The sequence below is a fragment of the Vicugna pacos genome, chromosome 25 (assembly GCF_048564905.1).
Source record: "Vicugna pacos chromosome 25, VicPac4, whole genome shotgun sequence".
Taxonomy (NCBI): domain Eukaryota; kingdom Metazoa; phylum Chordata; class Mammalia; order Artiodactyla; family Camelidae; genus Vicugna; species Vicugna pacos.
In genome coordinates, this window is record NC_133011.1 from 1,883,599 (window position 1) to 1,902,403 (window position 18,805).

The window sequence follows — 18,805 nt, forward strand, 5'->3', positions numbered from 1 at the left end:
GGAGGAAGGGAAGACACACCAGAGTGGGTGGGGACAGACTGCTGGTGGGGAAGCAGGCAAATCCTTCAGGAAGTTTGTCATCAGAAGTAAGACTCTCTGGTTCACGTGAGAGGGAAGAAACAGAGGGAGATGTTTACAGAGAGGGAAATTTGAAATCATCACTGAGAAGGAAGAAGGTGCAAGTTAACTAAATAAAAGTAGCAGGATGGCTGGGCAGTGCGTGACTTTCTTCAGCAGCACTTAGATGCCTGGGGGGATGTAAGGGGCAAGAGTGATAATCAGTCTGTTGTGTAGTTGGGAGTTTTGCCAAGTAAGCACACTGAAAATATAGAAAAGGGAATAAAGGATCTAAGTAGGAGTTATTAAAAATTTAGCTCCTGGAAATTGTTGAGAAGGAGAGCATTTCCTTTACCATCTTACATTCAGTGATTGGGAACCTGCAAATTAAATTGACTAAAGCAGATTACTGTGAGAAAAAAATTACGTATGAATACATGCAGGAGTTCACAAAGCAACGGGATTTGAAGGGGTGGCTAGAAGTGGGGGCTTATATGCAATTTAATAAGTGACAGGAAAAGGAGAAAGGCATTTTCTGAAAAACAAATGACTTCTTGGTGAGAGGGGAGAGAAAGGGCACTTATGGTAGGACAAGTGACATTTAGGGAAAATAGAGAACGCCTTAGGAGAATGTATGGGAGAGATGACAGGTTTGTGACAATGTCTTGTTGGGTCTGGTGCTAGGAACTTGTCTCTAATTTTAAGACTGTTTCCAAAAAGTAAATAAATAGAGAAAATGAAAAGCCTGAGGCAGATTTCGTTTCTCCATGAGGAAACAGCTGTGAATCAGCGTTTAAGGTAACATATAGAAAGTCTGATGGCACTGTAACGATTGTGATCCATCAGAACACTGGAACAGCCACAGCAGATCCAAACGCTGCCCGTCTAAATCTTTAGGTCTACAGACAGTGATTAACGCTGGAAAATTCACAAAAGCTATCAATCAATATCAACGACAAGTTTGGTGGGTGGCTGGGTGCTGCTTAAACAGCTGGCATCCGGGCTCAGTTTGAGTATGTAATACTCCAAAGGGCTGGGTTTTATTCCCTAAATCTGCTTAAAGTCAATGAGATGCAGAGAAATGTGGTTTAAAATACTACATCAAATTTAATCACGCACATAGAATGCAAGAGTATTTTCCCTTAAGAAACAGTGTCAGTATCTTACATAACGAGAAGTGAATAAAATGTTAGGCAAACAGCCCAGCAGGTAAATGTTTGCTATTTTATCTTGCAGATCATATACTTATTCTTCAAAAATTCCACATATTCTTCACGTGCTTTCGAAACCAGATCTGGACTTAGACTTGACTCATCCATCAAGGCTACGAGAGACTCTGTAGGACTTAAGATTCAAGTTCAGTAGTAGCTGGAAAGAAAATGAAAGAATTAGATTCTTTACTGAAAATAGTTCATAGGTAACTAAATGTCAGTTTATTTTTTAAGAAAAGCTGAGACTCTTCTAAGTTTTAACAAGAATGAAAAATACCTACATACGATTACAACACAAAATACAAGATTACTACTCTAGACTTTGCCCAGGGCTGCACATTGAATTAACTGCTCTTGTGGCTAAGGATCAGAGCCCCTGGTTTTCTCATTCTTCATTCATTTACTCAGCAGCCATGTACTAAGGCACTGTGACAAGCACTGGAATCACAAGATGAAGATGACAGAGTCCACCCTGAAACATCATGTACCGTAAACTGGAAAAATAGATGAACAGGCAATTTCGGTACAGAGACATAAACGCCATGGCAGGTATAAAAGAGGGCACAGTTGGAACACTCAGAAGGGACGTCCAGCTTTGTGTCAATACTGTCCCCTCTTTGGTGGCCATGATGTGTAAGCAGATACCTGAAGGAGGAGGAGAAAGTGTGGGAGGGAGAGGCAAGAAGCAAACACAAAGAGCAGAGGCAGGAAGGGCACCCGCGGAGCTGGACGCAGTCTGACCAGTGGCTGGAGCCAAGGGGCAGAGCAGGGGAGAAAAGAGATACGGCTGAAGACTCTGGCAAGAGCCAAATCGATGTGGGTGTTTTTCTTCCAAGCTAAGGAATTTGGAATTTTTCCTGAGGGCAAAAGGTTAACCCCTGACACAGTGAATGACAGGAAATTAATTGTCATCCACCAGGGGACAGGTACATGAACTGCGGTTGCTTGAGTCTGGGTTTTTGGCCTCAGTCACTACCAAACTCGAGAAGCTGATGACCTCCATGCTTTCTGAGAACAGGTCCGTGTGCAGATGACAGGCCCACGGGGACAGCAGGAGAGGAAGGGCACAGCCAGAAATAGAGAGAGAACACAGACTTCCTGAGACTTTTTTTAAAGCTATGGATCATGATGAATAAATGAGGAATAAGTACACTTATCATTATGAGTGAAATTATGCTTTCACATTTTTCATTAGATGTGTGTAAGAAAAAAATTCAACATACTATCTGTTATTCAAACAATAGAATGAGGTGCCATTTACTCTTTACAGTGTATTTTGGAAATCAATGCCTAAATTTAATTCAGAAATGTTGGCAACATACCTTCTTTTAATTCTCTATCTGTATTACTCTCCACCTCCTTCTGCATCTGAAATAAGTCAAATATTATTTTTAATGTGTAAGTTAAACAAGAAACACTATCATAGGAATGACAGCTAGCTTATGAAATGTGGCCTTTAAATAAGTACTTTTAGAGACTTGACCTAACTTGGGGATTGCTTAAATAGAAAAAATAATCACAGGAATAAAATAAAATAAATTCCTACTTACTTTGATTTTAGATAATAGAGAACATATGTATGTAAGGCTATTTAGAGTCCCCTGATGGAAAGCACAGCAAACCCTGCCCTGTCGGATGCACATAATCTCAGAGGGTGATGCCTGATCTTAGCACAAAGAGTTTAAACAATTCAGGTCATGTTCTACACTGAATGCATTACTCTGCAGTTCTCAGAAAAACTGCCTTTTATAAAAGTTTAGTTTTTTTTTAAACATTAATGGCTTTTTCCTTAAAATGAGCTTTCCATTCCTGCACTAACATTAAAGGACAAAACTGTCCTCAGGAACTTTCTCTTGCATTGCTTTTGCACTCACACTCTTCCACCATCATCCTGCAAAGTGACACACTGTCAATTTCTTGGTGACAACAAATGAAAACATTTCGAGTTTGCATCATGCTTAGCCACTGGCGGAAGTGTTAGCCATGCATTTTTTTTTTTAACACCACACAGTCCGGTTTCATGACTCTGAAGCACTTAGACTCAATTTACCCACAACACTGTCTACGAAACCTGAGCTTTTTTCTTCTTTGATTTATTATGACATGAAGCCAAGTGAGAAGAAACAGGTTGAGACCTCACTTAACAAGGGCCCGTGCTACCCTTCTCTGCATGAAGATCATGAAAACACCATCAAACCATAAACCCACGCGCACCGCTTTAAATGGCTATTTTAAAAACGATACACAATGAAAACTGGTTGTAATTTAAAGGCTCCCTATCATTGCCACCTCGGTATTCCTGCAGGTGAGGGCAAGACAGAGACATAAGCGAACTTCATCTTAAAAATTTAAGTATTTGCTTTGCTTGACTACCTATTTAGAAATGTTCTACAGCTGCTCAGTAAGACATTTTATAACAATTAAAATAACAATGCTATAAGTAAAACAGCAATTAAGGATGTACTCTTACAGAAGAAAATGATAAAAATTTTAAACTTAAAAACGGAACTTAATGTTTTTAGTGTCACAAGTTTATTGAATTCATAAAAAGAATTTATCTTGGATTCCTTTAAATAAAAAACATCCTCATGTGGTTAAGTAGCTCAATGCCAATCATTTACTTATGCTTAGGGGTAGAAAAACTGGGGTGCTGCAAAACTGAAAATTAGTATCAACCAGTGCCAAACCGAAACCAATCAGAAACTAAGCCAAACATTGGAAAGTGGATCTCTAGTTATTTGGCACTAATACTTAACTTCTAAAATAGAATTTAAAATGGAGCTTTTTAAGGAATTTAAAATTTGTCAGTTTAGTTGCCTTTATTGAATAAAGTTAATGACAGGTATCTCTTGAAAATTACAAGTCCAGGGACTTTAAAAAATTATCAAATTTCTGTCTCCTTTCTTTATTAGCACAATTAATTATGGCTTTTACTTAGCGTGCGTAATTCAAATAAACAACTCAGAATTTCATCAAATTAAAAACAAGAATTATATCAGAAATCTGAAACCCAAGGAAAAAAAGGCAATGTAACTAACCCGGAACAAGGGATCGCTCAAGTTAGTCGAAGGGTCTGAAACAGTCTTGAAGCGCCTTCTTCGAGTAGGACTGCCTTTGGCCTCCGCGCTAGTACCAGCAGCAGAAGGCGGTTCGCCAACAGGCCTTGTAGGAACAAAGCCGGGGAAAGAGCTCTTGTGCTGCTTCTCCAGCTGAAGCTTAGAGCTCATCTCGGCCAGCCTCTCATTAACCCTGCGAGGATCGCAGAACAGATTTCACTCATTTCATTTTCTTCCTAAGTGATGTGTATTTTTAAAGTTGCTATAATAGTAAACAGATTGTCCCGTTAAACTGCGTTTTAACACCAAAAATACGTCAGCGAAGACCTACTGTAAACAATTACAGTTTAAAACTGTCCTAAAGAAGGACGTATGTCCCTGGGGGGGCCCTTAACTAACAAGTACTTCAAAGTGGGGAGAGTCAGAGAGTCAGCCCCCACAGAGGACCCCCACTGCCTTCTGCACCGGCTGCTTCTAGACATACTCACCCTCAGTAAACCAGTTTAGAAATAAAAAATAAACCATCCCTCAAAGCCACTGTCAAGCATTTGCTTTCACCCCCCTTATATACACATTTCACTCATTACCCGGGAGAAATCAAGCATGGGGCACTGAGCAACAGTTTAGAGCCACCACCTCTGGGGGGCACCAGGCGGCAGAGGAGATGGTGGGAAAGAACCACAACAGCGCCAGGGGCAATTTCAAGTGTCCCCCGATTTCCCAAAGCTCACTTTGTTACTTCGCTTTTACCAGAGGCCTTCATCAGCACCTGCTTTCCATAACCAAACAAAATCTCAAGCGGATTTTCACTTTTATGGAAAAAAAGCAAAAAGCCAGAATAGCTCTGGGTGTTTGTTTTAGCCCGAGCCATCAGAGGGGCAACGAGCACCCCGAGCAGCGAGAGGGGCCCCACCGAGCTCCTTCCCCAGAACCACCCTCAGTGTCCCGGCATCACGCCGCCATGGCTTTGGACTGTGTCTGTGAGCGCCTGTGCTTTATGCATATTTATTTCATGCATCCACCAGCAAGATGTGTCCTAACTGCCTCTTTGCTTTACACCGACAACTTTCATAGGAATGCTCTACTTTTGGAGAGCGGGGAGACCTGTAGCTTGTAACACTGCTACTCAGGCACCGGAGGTGGGACCCGCCCTTCCTGTCTTCCACACACCCCCTCGGGCAGGCCACCATATTCTTCTTAGCCACTTTGTGAACCACTATGCTGCCCTTCACCCCTATGTGAATTTCCCCCTATTCCCCAAGCACGCCTTTATGTAGTGGAGACAAACTTAGAAGGGTACAGTACTTCGTCTCAGGGTGCATACGAGCGATGACACCAAATATCACAATCAAGAAAGTAAATTCACCAAACACCAGCATGGGGCCCCTTGGGTTTATGTTGCGCTCTTCCAAAACACAGTTAATTTTTAACTCATTAACATTTCTATTTATGGGAATTCCAGCTAGAAATTTTGTGATAATATGGCTGTCTAAATTACAAAGTTTGCAAAACCCCTAGCTTAAAGACTAGATCAGGTTAAATATATGCAAATATAAAAAATAAAGTCATATAAAAGCAACAAAAGGCAGGGAGATGCAAACTGCCCTGGACTGACATTTTAAAGGAGAGTTCATTTGCTAACATCATTTCCCAAAATTACACTATCTAGTTAGCTCTCACTTGCTACTCACCTCATGAACCTGGCTCAATAAAAATGATGCCTTAGAGGCAAATAAACGACCTAAATTATTTTCTATAATTCTACGTTTTGACTTACGAGGTTAGCTGACTTGCCAAAGACTTTCTATTTTCCAGCTCTTCCAGGTACAGTTGCTTGTACTGTTCCAATCTGTTTTCATTAGAATCATTTTTTAGTTCAGGTTCCAGATCTTTAACTCTCTGTTCCGTTTGACTGACTGAAGCACGTCTGCACTCTCTTAACACGTTTTCTTGAAGTGCTGCTTGTGCCTAAAGCACATTAAAAGGATACAATTATAAAAATAATTATAACCTGAGTAATTGCAGTCTGTTTGTACCCTTTAGTTTTCAGTCAATGACTCAGAGAGTAATTTTAAGTGTGAGAAAAAAGCTGAATGTTAAACTACTTATCATCAATGTCAAGTGAATTAAACCTGAATTACAAAATTAAAGTTGAATCACTCTTATATTAGTACTCATGTAATGTGATAGTTCGAAGAATAATAGGATCAACTTAAAATTTTAAAAATTGAACAATACAATCTAAGAGTAATCCCAGAGTGTGGCACAGCATTTACATCACAATATATTCTTTTCCTCCTAGTAGTCTTGATTTACACCAATTGGTCTTAAAAATGATTCTCTAGTGAGAATTGTTCTGAAAGATCAATTTAGTGATAGTGACGATGGAAACTGAATTATTTAAAGGGACTATCAAATGCGGCCTTCCTTCCAGAAATCTACAAAACAAACTGCTATATGGGAAGTAGAGGAAACACATAAAATGTACACATCCGAACTGTAATTCTCAGCGAAGTGAGTTAGAGCACGTTACAGATCAATGCTTCACCTGTATACACTGGCTGATTCCTTTCAGTTTTTCTGCCACATCCTGTCTTCTTTGCACCTCGGTTTCCTGTCTGTACTGCACAGCTCGCCTGAGTTTTTTCAGTGTTTTTACTACATCCCTTCTTGTTTGTTCTTCAGTCTCCCGTTTGTCCTGCTCCACTTGACTGTGATCCACTGTATTCATTTCGAGGTGACGTCTGAGGTTTACTGCTTCTTCCTCCAACTTCTTCTTCTCCTCCTCTAGTGCTTCACATTTCTTTTGCGTCTGTTTCACAGATAATATCTCGTGTAGAAGAAGCTGAGTTTCTGCACTCAGATGGAGAAGTACTGAAGATGCAGATTCCTCTTTTGCTGGAAGATCAGCATTCTGCATGAAAAAGGTAAAATTGTTTGGTAAGAGGTTAGCAGACTGAGAACAGCCTAACTCTAACCCAGCATCAAAGGTTGAAATAAATTCAGTTACAATAAAATGGTATATCTACCTTGTGCAATGGAGAAACTCAAATTACTCAGAAAATCAAGAAAAAAAGTTCAAACCACCAAGAGTCACAAAAATACACTGTTTACTGTCATCATCTTTGTTATACATTTGTACTTGGTTTTACACTCTTATTTTTCTGTAATTGTTTCATGTCTTTCCTACATAAAATGACTACAAGGCACCTCTTAGTAGAAAGTCTCTTACCTCTTCCTTCCCCAAGTCTTAACTCTTCATGATTTTTAAAGTTTTAGGGAGGTCATATTGAGTTACTTAGGGCTGAATTAATAAATGCCTCCCAAAACAAGACTTTGAAAAAAGACTGCAATTAATACATCTTACAAATATGGATTCTAATGCCATAAGCCTTTCTCTGAACTACAAATATCTTATGCTAGTTTGAATTGCATTCCAAGGAGCAATGAATGATTCACAGAGTTAAGGAGAAATCCATCTCCTAGTGTAGTGGCTTTGAACTTTTGAAATTCAAATTACTAATCTGTTATCTGTTTCTGATAAACTGATTGAATATTATCTAATTTTTAACAGCTGTACTCTTGGAAAATTTCCCTTGGATGGGATGAAATATTTATTTCATTAATTATGCATTAAGCTATAGAATACAGCTAGGCATCTCTCCTTTTAAGTAAAAGGAGGCAGACACAGGGAGCTGAGAATGCAGGATCTACACCAAGAACAAGATCGGCACCAGTGTTACACACAGGAACCAAGCCGAAAGAGGACTTCATTGTGAACCACAAGATGACGGATTAGAGAGGCTTCCAAAGAGGAAGGTTGAATTAATCTTCTCCAGGGTTAATCTTTTGCCTCTAGGTAGTGAAATCTATGGATGAGTCTATGAATTATAATGAATGCAACATAATGAACTGTATTGCAGACTGAGTCAGCAGATACCCTGACCATGATTTGATGGAAACTGGAGTGAAGTGGGAGGCACTGGGTGAGATCCTAAAGGTCTGAATGGGGGGAAAGAATGGACTTTACCTTTGCAAGCCTACTTTCTGTCATGTCACAGAGTCAGCAAGGCATAAGCTGGCCACAGGCCCCTTCAGGACGCAGCAGATCTCCACAGAAGTGGAGTTACAGACATTCCGCGACACTGACTTTTTATTATTATGTAAAACAACTGGTAATATGCAAGAGGACTCGGAAAGAGTTCTCATAACATCTGAATTGGTACTGGCATGGGACAGACATAGATCAATGCATCACCACTGAGAATCTGAAAGAAACCCTCACATTTACGGTCAATTGATTTTCAATACGAGTGTCAAATAACTGAATGAGACAATAATAGTCTTTTTAACAAATGGTACAGGGACAACTGGATATCCACATGCAAAAGAACAAAATTCGACCTCTACCTCAGACAATATATATAAAATTAACTCAAAATGAAAGAGCTAAAACTACAAAATTCTCAGAAGAAAACACAGGCGTGTGTCTTCATGACTGGATCTGGCACTTGTTTCTTAGGATAGTAAAAGACAGAAATAGATTAACTGAACTTCATCAATATTAAAAACTTCTACTCTTCAAAAGACACCATCAAGAAGGTAAGAAGGCAAGGTCCTGAACAGGAGGAAATACTTGAAAATCCTACATCTGATCAAAGGCTTGCACCCAGCATACAAAAAGGACTCTGACAATTCAATCATAAAAAGACAACCCAATTTGAAAATGGGCAAAAACCTAAACAGACAGGTCTTCAAAGAAGATACACAAATAGATAAGCACATGAAAAGATCCCCAACATCCTTAGTCATCAGAAAAATGCAAATCAAAGCCACAATGAGATGCCAGTTCACACCTACCAGGAGAGCTGATGACCAGTGGTGACAGGAATGCATAGAAATTGGGAGAATTATACACTTTGGATAAAAATGTTAGATGGTGTAACCACTCTGGAAAACAGTATGGCAGGTCCTCAAAAGGTTAAACAGAGTTACCATATGACCCATATGACAGCATTTCCATTCTTAAGTCTATTCCCCAAAGAAATGGGAACATGTTTACACCAAAACTTGGACAGAAATGTTCACAGCAGCATTATCAGCAATAGCCAAAAAGCAGAGGCAACCCAAAGGTCCATCAACTGATGGATGGATAAATGGTTTAGCCCCACAACCGAGTACTGTTCGACAATAAACAGAAATGGAAATACTGACAAGCGCTGTAACATGGATGAACCTTGAAGACGTTTTGTCAAATGAAAAAAGCTAATCATGAAGGACCGCACAGCATGTGATTCCATTCCTGGGAAACACCCAGAACAGGCACATCTATAGGGACAGAAGTCAGACTGGTGGTTGCCGGGGGATGGGGGGGCTGTGGTGCTGGGGGGGGTGATGGCCAAGGGATGCAGGCTTTCTTTTTGGGCTGATGGGAATGTTCTAAAATTGATTGTGGAGACAGCTGCACATCTCTGAATATACTAGGAGATGGTAACTATGTATCCTAAATGGGCGAATTATATGATACGTGAATATTTTTCTTTTTTGGTGGAGGGAAGTAATTAAGTTTTACTTCTTTATTTTTAGAGGAGGTACAGGGGATCGAACCCAGGACCTTGCATATGCTAAGCATGCACTCTACTACTTGAGTTATGCAATCCCCCTATAATATGTGAATTATATCTCAACAAAGTTAAAAAAAAAATCCAAAGGCAGGATCTAGACAATTTTCTTAATTCTCTATTTTGGGTGTACAGATGTGATCTGAACTTCTCCATGCTTTGACAACATGTCTAAAATGAATAGAAAATGAAGGCAATGTCTAACTTCAACTGGTTTGTATAATGACCTTTCTGCACAAGGCATTCTGAAATCCATGAAATAAATACACACAGATTCTATATCCATTCACAAAAGTGAAGATGAGACATGACAATTTTCTGGAACATTCCATGAAACATTATCCTCTGATTTTATCTAGCTTGCCTCATTGTGGTGAGAGATCACTAAAACATACTGTTTAATAGGATAAAAAAGTTAACTTCTGTGAGGAAAGAGGTATAATTCTCAACTTTTCTAAGGGTAAATATTATAAGAAAAAAATAAAGAATGGCAGAATGAAAGTCAACATTTAAGAAACAAGTGCATTATAAAGATAATAAAAGTAAATTATAATGAAGATGCAAAAGAAAGCTATCCCCGAAAAGCTAGTGTCCTACAACACTCTGTGCTGCACATTCATGGCCGAAGTGCTGAATTTCATACATACTGGGTTTGCAGCTTGATGTGGCTTCCTCTCTCCATCCTGTCTCTTATTTTCTGAGTTAGTTTGATGATGTGCTGTCACCTCCAGGGATGCTTCCAACATGGACACTTTCTTTCGGGTGTCAGCCAGTTCTTGCTGAAGCTGTCTCATACAGGCCTAAAAAGATAACTCTGTTACTGAATTTTCTGTCACCTTATCATTAAGTTACATTAATAATATATAACTCCAACAAATGGGCTTTGAGAACTATCCCCACAGACATCAGTTCACCTTCTTTTCCTCATAGGCACACATTCCTGCTTACTGAATTTCATTAAACACACAGAAGGTGTGGCCCTCCTGCCTTACCGACAGTAAGTTAACTTAGACAATGGATGCAGCCCCACCAGCCCCTCCCTGCCCCTCCCAGGAAGCGGCCGAGCTTCACCCCCACTGAAGTCTCTGACAGAAAGGGGTGTGTGGGTGGGCTGAGTGGTGGTAAGTTCCACACTGTGGAACATTCTCCCTCTTTCTCATTAGAGGCTTAAGTTCAGAGTTCTTCACATCTTCAATCTGGTGTTTAAACCCTTCCAACAGACTTCCATCTCACAATAAAAACGAGGATATTCCAATGGCCTTTGGGGACCTGAGACAACCTGGCGTCCCCTGCCTCCTGGACTGCAGCTCCCACAGCTCCCCCCACCCCTCCCACTGACTCCCTTCCTGCCACTCAGGACTCTGGCTGCTCCTCCTCAGTCTGAAAATGGGACCCCAGTGCCAAACTCGTACATCACAGAGCGCCCCAGTTCCTCTGTACTGGACAAACTTAGATCCGAATGACAGTAACTGAGCCTTGCAATGAGAACTGTGAGCACATTATTTGAAAAAATGTTCAAAGTAAATTACAAATAGAACAGGGGAGACTAAGTCAAACACAGTTTTGCTAAAATTTACATTTGTCCCAAATTATGACTGAATGAAAAGTAGATGCCTTTAAGGAGTGGAGAGGTCATAACAATACATGATTTGAGATAGAAGTATTTCTAAATTTAATTGCAATTGACATGAATAAAAATAAAGTTATATCAACTAAAAATGTATGAAAAGCTACTGAAGGAAAAGTACTGCAAGATACAGCATTTACACATTAACTGTCAAGGTAATCCACACAATTGAATCTTTTCTCTCTCTCTCTTTTTTGTTTTTGTTTACTTTTTTTGTTCACACAACTGAATCTTAATTTCAAAATACTCATCTTAGGTCTGAGCATTTCATTTATCTGCTTCATGATACTAAAATGTGGTGACAAAGATTAAAATGATTTGGGCAGTATAAATTACTAAGACCTGCCTGTATCTGTCAACAGCTTATAGCTTAATCTCTTAGAATTTCAGGTGACAAGGCATCTTTACACAAAGTAAAGCACCTCTCAGGTCTAATTTTTGTTTGCTGGATACAAGAAATGCCTTTAGGCTGCTTTACAGTGTATATATTTATAGCCCGCACACTTTTTATATTCAACTAGTTTCAACGTTCAGCTTCCATCAGATACTACTTTGAATTTTCTTTGAGGAAGTCTGAAAATTAGTTCCCTTTCTGGGTACTTACTTCCATTTCTGCTCTGTCCGTTTCATACTGACACAGTCTGTCCTTTAAACATCTGCATTCTTTAATTAACTCCTTGTTTCCTTCCTCCAGCATCAGAACTCGTCTGCTCATGGCTTCAAGTTTTCCCATGTGATCCAGAAATGGCTTTGGAGTATTAAGTATTGTCTTTTCACTTCTGGCTTCATTTCGAGCAACTTCTAGTTGCTGTCGAAGCAACGTGTTTTCACTTTGTAGTTTACGTATTGTCTCCTTCAAGAATGCCTGCTTTGCAATGTATTTGATGACGTCCCCTTGTTTGCTCTGAGACAAGGGTTCAGTTTCCTTGTTTGAACACTGGGCTTGGCCTCGGTCTCTGTGCACACATTCTAATACCAACGTTGTTGGTGTAAGAGCATCTCTCCTGGGATGGAGCTCAATTTCTGGGCCACGGAATTGACGCTCAGCTTCAGGAAGTTGCTGAGGAAGCACCTCGCTGCTATCTTTTGGGTCAGACAGCTCAAAATTCATTGTGTCCTGTAAGTGAAACCCCTCATCTCTTACTCTTTGAACTGTACGCAATAAACTGACATATCATAATTTCCTTTGAAGTGGAAGACTAATCTCTAAGTTTATACAACAAAAAGTTTGCAGTAACTGGGTATCCAACTGGAAAAACTTAAGGTGGATACAAATCTCAAACTTTTACCAGAAATCCCCCAAAGTTCAAAAATTTAATTAAAGACAGTGAATCCATCAAAGTAAAAAAGAAACCACAAAAGGATGTTTAAGAAGCTCAGAATCAGAAAGGCCTTTCTTTCTCTGAAATACAACAAACCCAAAAGGCTTAAAATAAAAAATGAATAAAACTTGACTACACTTAAAAATTATATCTGACATCTAACCTTTACAGCTACCCCCAAAGTAAGAGCCTTGGCTCTGTAGAAATTGGGACAGGTTAGATTTCCTAAAAAATTCTTTCCTGAGAATATTCCATAAATATTCTCCCTTTCTAACATTTTTAGAGCGAGTTATAAGAATTACATCTATGGATAAATGATAAATCTAAGCACTGTACTAAGCACATCTACAAACATCAGTTAACTCATTTAGCTGTGACAATTCTGGAATAAAGGGTTAAAAACACAAGCAACCTGCAGGGTTTTCCCCAGGGCTTCTGACTCTCTGACTCTTACACCAAACCAAAGCTACTTCTCTAGGATAAATACATAAACACAAGAGACGCCTTCTATTTCCCTAATGGTGAATACACTAAAGGTAAAGAAGGTCAAATTTACAGAGCTGCTCTTAGAAAATCAGGAGACTATTTGCTTCCGCAATAATTTTTATTTCTTCTTCATGGTGTTTATAACAGTAATGGATGTGAAATAGCAGGGAAATACAGTGAACTGTTTTATTAAAAATAAAATACTGATCAATAAATTATCACTAAGTATAGATTACGGCATCTCTATCACTATATACGAAAGCTCCCTGAAATCGGATACTACATGGAGCAGAGCGTCACTTTTTATCACACGTAGGAGAATGACACCCAAACTACGGTTTCTGAACTGGCTATACGTTTTCCTCCTTACCATCAGTGGATGGTCTATCAAAGGAGTGAGATCACTGCCAGAAACTAGAATGCCTGCCGTTAGTAGCAACAGTTTTGAGATCATGGAAAGCTCAATTCCTATGGACAATATTAACAGCCTCTCCTTGGATGAGGCCATTGTGAATGTCACTACATCATTGTTGCCGGCAAGTGGATTTGAATTCAAAATATTGCTTTATCCAATAGACTGGAAATGAAACCTCCAGAAAGTATATTTACATATACAGGCTTTTAAAACCCTCTATACTTTCTGTACCTACAGTATTGGTTTTTAAACTATGTAAGTATACAAATTCACACACACACGTTTGAAGATGACTAAAGAAAATACCTCAGCATTCATTTTCTTATTAGCCTTTTCTGCCTCCTTTTGTTGGGAAAGACGATGGGCCAGGATTTCATCTTGTATTACTCTGGCATTCTGCTCTCGAGAAAGTTGTCTCTGAGCGTCATTTCGCTCTTCTAAAACCTGAAGACATATTACATTAGGGTTTGGGTTTTACAACATGAAAAAAAGTAAAAAAAAGCTTAGGAGGGGAATCTTTAAAAAGAAATTTTAAACCTGTTAATAAGATGTAGCTTTTTTAAGCACAGGGACCTTTAATGCACATAAACAACTCAAATTCTAACATACATGACAGCTAAATGTATCACAGAGCAAAAACACAAGGGATGTAGTATCATGAAAGAAAAACTTTTTTAGCACTTTTTAACTTGAGTTATAGTCATTTTACAATGTTGTGTCAAATTCCAGTGTAGAGCACAATTTTTCAGTTGTACATGAACATATATATATTCATTGTGACTTTTTTTTGTTGTGAGCTACCACAAGATCTTGCATTATTTCCCTGTGCTGTACAGAATAATCTTGTTTATCTATTCTGCATATGCCTGACAGTATCTACAAATTTTGAAATCCCAGTGACAGAAAATTACTTTATAAGGCATTTAACCAGTTCCATCATAGTCTCAAGGAGATTTAGCCTGGATTTTAACTTCAAAAAGCCAAAATTAACACCTGGATTTGAATTAGACTTGTTGCTTTGTTCAATGGACCAAAACTGTTAATCCTTATGTTAATGATGAAGCTCAATTTAACTTCCATTCCTTCATTCAGAAAAGACACAGAGCATCTATTAGATGCCAAGAACACCAAGAAATTAGTAAATTAAGCTCTAAATGTCATAGTTCATATTTAGGATGAGATAACTTTTATTTGTTTTAAATGAAAATATAGATTAATTCAAAAGAATATTATAAATAATATTGATGAAACAGTGTTAGAGGTACGAAACTTTCACATTATGACTAATTTACCTGATTTGGTTTATTCCTTACGCTCTTCAGTTTGCATTCTAGTGCTCGGACAGTGCTTTCAAGTTGTTGTTTCAGGTCAACTTGCTCATTGTATTGTTTCTCTTTTCTTTTTAAATCATCCTTAGATTTTTCGTATAATGTATAAGCATTTTTCTTCTTCTTTTTTTCTTGTTCTAATGTGCATCTGCAGTGAAATATGCTTACCTTAAAATTTATTTTGTTAGAAAATAAAAAGTTCATTTTATGATCTGGTTCTTCACATGCTGATTTATTACCCTAATGGAATTTCTATGTTCTCAATTTTTTTTTTCATTTCTAAGTCTCACATTTTAATTTCCTCACTTCAATCTCTTCATAAAGATACACACACACACACACACACACACACACACGTTTGAAAAGTAGCAATGAAAAGACAAAATGCTACTGGGTTTCAGACAAGAGTAACTGGTCAATAGTGTAGGAAAGAAATTTGCAATTATTCAGTAAGGTTTGAATTGAAAATTACCCTTTTTTCCCCACATAGTCATAAATTACTCCTTCATTGGGACAGAGAATTTAGTTACTAGTTAAAAGAGAAGTTGCTATTTAGAAACAAGTTTATAAGTTCATGAGAGATAAAATTTCAACTTCCTGAAGTATTACAGGGACTCCTACATGATCTCCAGAGGAAGGTAACACCCACAGGAGTCTTTTCCAGAACACAGACCCGCTAATTAGCATAATACAAGGCGAGTCTGGGGAGTCTACTCCCTGATGCCCTACACTATGTTTCTTCCTTTGCAACACTTTGAACTTACCTTGTTGAATATTATTTATTTAGTATATCATTTTTAAATCCCTTTTGGTACAAGGCAGGATCCATAGTAAGTAATTAAAAAATAAAGAGTAATCCATGTTTTCAGCATACACCTTTGAACTAATCTTATCTCTGCATGAGAGCGACTAACCAGTAATCACTTTCCACTTTACTTTTCAGTAATCACTTTCCACTTTACTTTTCAGTCCATCCAGTAATCACTTTCCACTTTACTTTTCAGTCCATCCATTCATATGTTAAGAATCAAACTGTATAATTTTGTTTTAAAGTTTCTGCCTTGAGAAAAATGGTCATTTCATAATTCTGCAAGTGGGAATGTAAAGTAATATAAACTTTCTGGAGGACAATTGAGAGATAAGGATCAAAGATTTTTTTTTAAAGAAATATAGAATGAGGAGATATATATATATGGCTGTGTTATTTCCAAGAGTCTCATATTCCACAATATTAATGAAATTTTCTCCTCTGTAAAATCCCAAAAGGTAAGTTAGCAATTATAAGACTTCTCCTACATACCTACAGTATTAAAGTAAATATAAAGTGTTCAAATACTTCTTTAAAACCAAGAAATTCAGTACCTCATGCGGCAGAGCTCTTGTTCCCACTCCACATTTTGAAGTTTTAACTGTGATTTTGCTTCTCTTGTTTTCAGCAGCTCTGTGTGTAGCCAGTTCACCTTATTTTCCATTTCTTTAAGTTTTCCTCTAAGTACTGCACAGTCAGATTCTTTAAGTTCTATTGATCTGACTGAATCAACTGGATCCTGAAGGTTCAATAACCGATCAGAATCTGCATTAGGAAGAAAACAAAAACAGAAACAAAATACATGAATACTTTTTGTGTATAAAGAACTGTGCATTTTCACATTCATTCATCCATACGTTGAACTAATGGATATTGAGCATCTATAACGTGCAAGACATTCTTCTAAGCTCTGCAGATATTAAAAGAGTGACAAAGTAGTATTATGAACATTACGCAAATAAATTTGACAACTCAGATGAAGTGGGTAAAATTCCTTGAAGGGGAGAAATTACAAAAGCTCAATTAAGAAAGAACAAACAAGCTAAAAAAGCCCTATATCTTAAAAACAAAAACAAAAGTCCTATTTAAAGACCTTACGACAAAGAAAAATCCAGTCCCAATGGTTACACTGGTGAATTCTACCAAGTATTTTAGGAAAATTTAATACCAGTTCTACACAAATTCTCCTCAAAAAACGAAGAGGAAGAAATATGTCCTCATTCTCTAAAACTGACATTACCCTGAATCCAAAACCAGACAAAGATATTACAAGAAAGAAAACTAATGTCATGAAAATGGAGGTAAAAATTCTAAACTAGACATTAGCGAATTAAATCCAACAATACAGGATAATTCATTGTGACCAAGTCGGGTGTATCCCAAGAATGCAGGGCTGTTTTAACACTTAAAAGTCAATGCTATTCATCATATTAACAAACTAAAAAAGAAACCATATGATCATGTCAGTGGATAAAAAGAGGCACTTGTCAAACCTCAACACCTATTCCTGATAAAAACTTCCAGGAAACTAGGAACCAAGGGATCATCTTCACTATGACAAAGATCTATGCTAAGCCTACAGCTGACACCATACGCAACGTTGAAAAACGGAATGCTTTTCCCAGAAGGTGAGGAACCGGACAGGAGTGGCTTCTCTTACTCCTTCTAATCAGCACCGTACTGGAGCCAGTGCAATCAGGCAACATAAAGAACCAAAAGGCATCTGGATGGGAAATGAAGAGGTAAAACTGTCAGCTAATCAGCGGGGAGTATGATTATATGGTGCGAGTCAGCTAACTCCAACCTGTGGGCTGGGTTGCTTGCTTTGGTAAATAAACTTTTACCACATCCATTACAGCCACGTCCATTAACTTGTGTATTGTCTATGGCTACTCTTGTTGCAACGGTGACAGAGCTGATTAGCTGTGACAGGGAATGTATTTATTTATTGGCTGCAAGTCTTAAATGTGAACTATCTTTAGTAAGACAGTAGTTTAAAGAAGAAAAAGCTTGACCACCTCTGGTTATGTAGAAAACCTGAGAGAATCCATAAAAAGGCTACTAGAACTAACAAATAGGTTCAGCCAGGTTGGAGGGCACAGAGTCAGCATACAGAAATCAACTGTATTTCTATCATCAGAAACTAAAATTTAAAATACATTATTTTAAAACAAATAAATAAAAATATACAACTTATAACCTCACTGAAAAATAAGAAATACAGGTAAACTCATAAAAGACGGAAAGACCCAGACACTAAAAACTCTAAAATATTACTGAGAAAATCAAGGAAGACCTATGTAAATGGAGAAATCAACTTTGTTCGGGGTTAAAAATTCCGTATTGTTAAGAAGTCAATTCTCCCCAGATTAATCTACAGATTCAACATAATCTACATCTCATTTCCAGGACACTATCAGACTTTTTTTTTTTTTACATTGACAAGCTGATTCTAAAACTCATGTGGAAAGAAGGGTAATAAAAGGAAACAAGATGAAGCCAGAGGACTGTGGCCTTTAACCATGGAGCTACAGAAGCAGGAGCTGGATTTTAGGCAAGGAGGTAACAAAGACCTGAATTTTAAAAACTGTCTAGTAATCACGGTTGCGGTGTAGACCAAGGTCCCAGGAGGCGGAGCGGCGGCCAAGAAAGTCCTGAGGTGATTTCAGTGTTCTAGGAGGGAAGCAGCGATGACCTGACCCCGGGTGAAGGCGTAGGAGCAGCAGAGGCAACAGAAAGCACAGGGAGAGGGGACGGCCACAGCCCCTGGCTGGCAGCGCACACACCTGATTCTGCTTCAACACAGAGCAGGCTTCTGAGACGCAGCGGCCTGTGACGCAGCCGCGCTCCCCGGGCAGCGCTGGGTGTGCACAC

The 18,805-nt window shown here is 38.5% G+C and overlaps 1 protein-coding gene across 10 annotated transcripts in view; it reads right to left on the minus strand.

Annotated features, from left to right (window-relative positions):
* Positions 1–1,139: 1,139 nt before the first annotated feature.
* The window catches only part of LOC107035297 (ankyrin repeat domain-containing protein 26-like), a 124,194-nt gene continuing 106,528 nt past the window's right edge, over positions 1,140–18,805 (minus strand). For all 10 annotated transcript variants that reach the window (XM_072949433.1, XM_072949429.1, XM_072949430.1 and 7 more), the window contains 10 exons: positions 16,486–16,696; positions 15,088–15,271; positions 14,102–14,239; positions 12,177–12,689; positions 10,593–10,745; positions 6,873–7,238; positions 6,102–6,292; positions 4,307–4,517; positions 2,591–2,636; positions 1,140–1,425 (listed from right to left, as the gene is read on the minus strand). In XM_072949433.1, the coding sequence (XP_072805534.1) occupies positions 1,403–1,425; positions 2,591–2,636; positions 4,307–4,517; positions 6,102–6,292; positions 6,873–7,238; positions 10,593–10,745; positions 12,177–12,689; positions 14,102–14,239; positions 15,088–15,271; positions 16,486–16,696 (2,036 nt within the window). In that variant the 3' untranslated portion in view covers positions 1,140–1,402. The remainder of the gene's footprint in view (positions 1,426–2,590; positions 2,637–4,306; positions 4,518–6,101; positions 6,293–6,872; positions 7,239–10,592; positions 10,746–12,176; positions 12,690–14,101; positions 14,240–15,087; positions 15,272–16,485; positions 16,697–18,805) is intronic.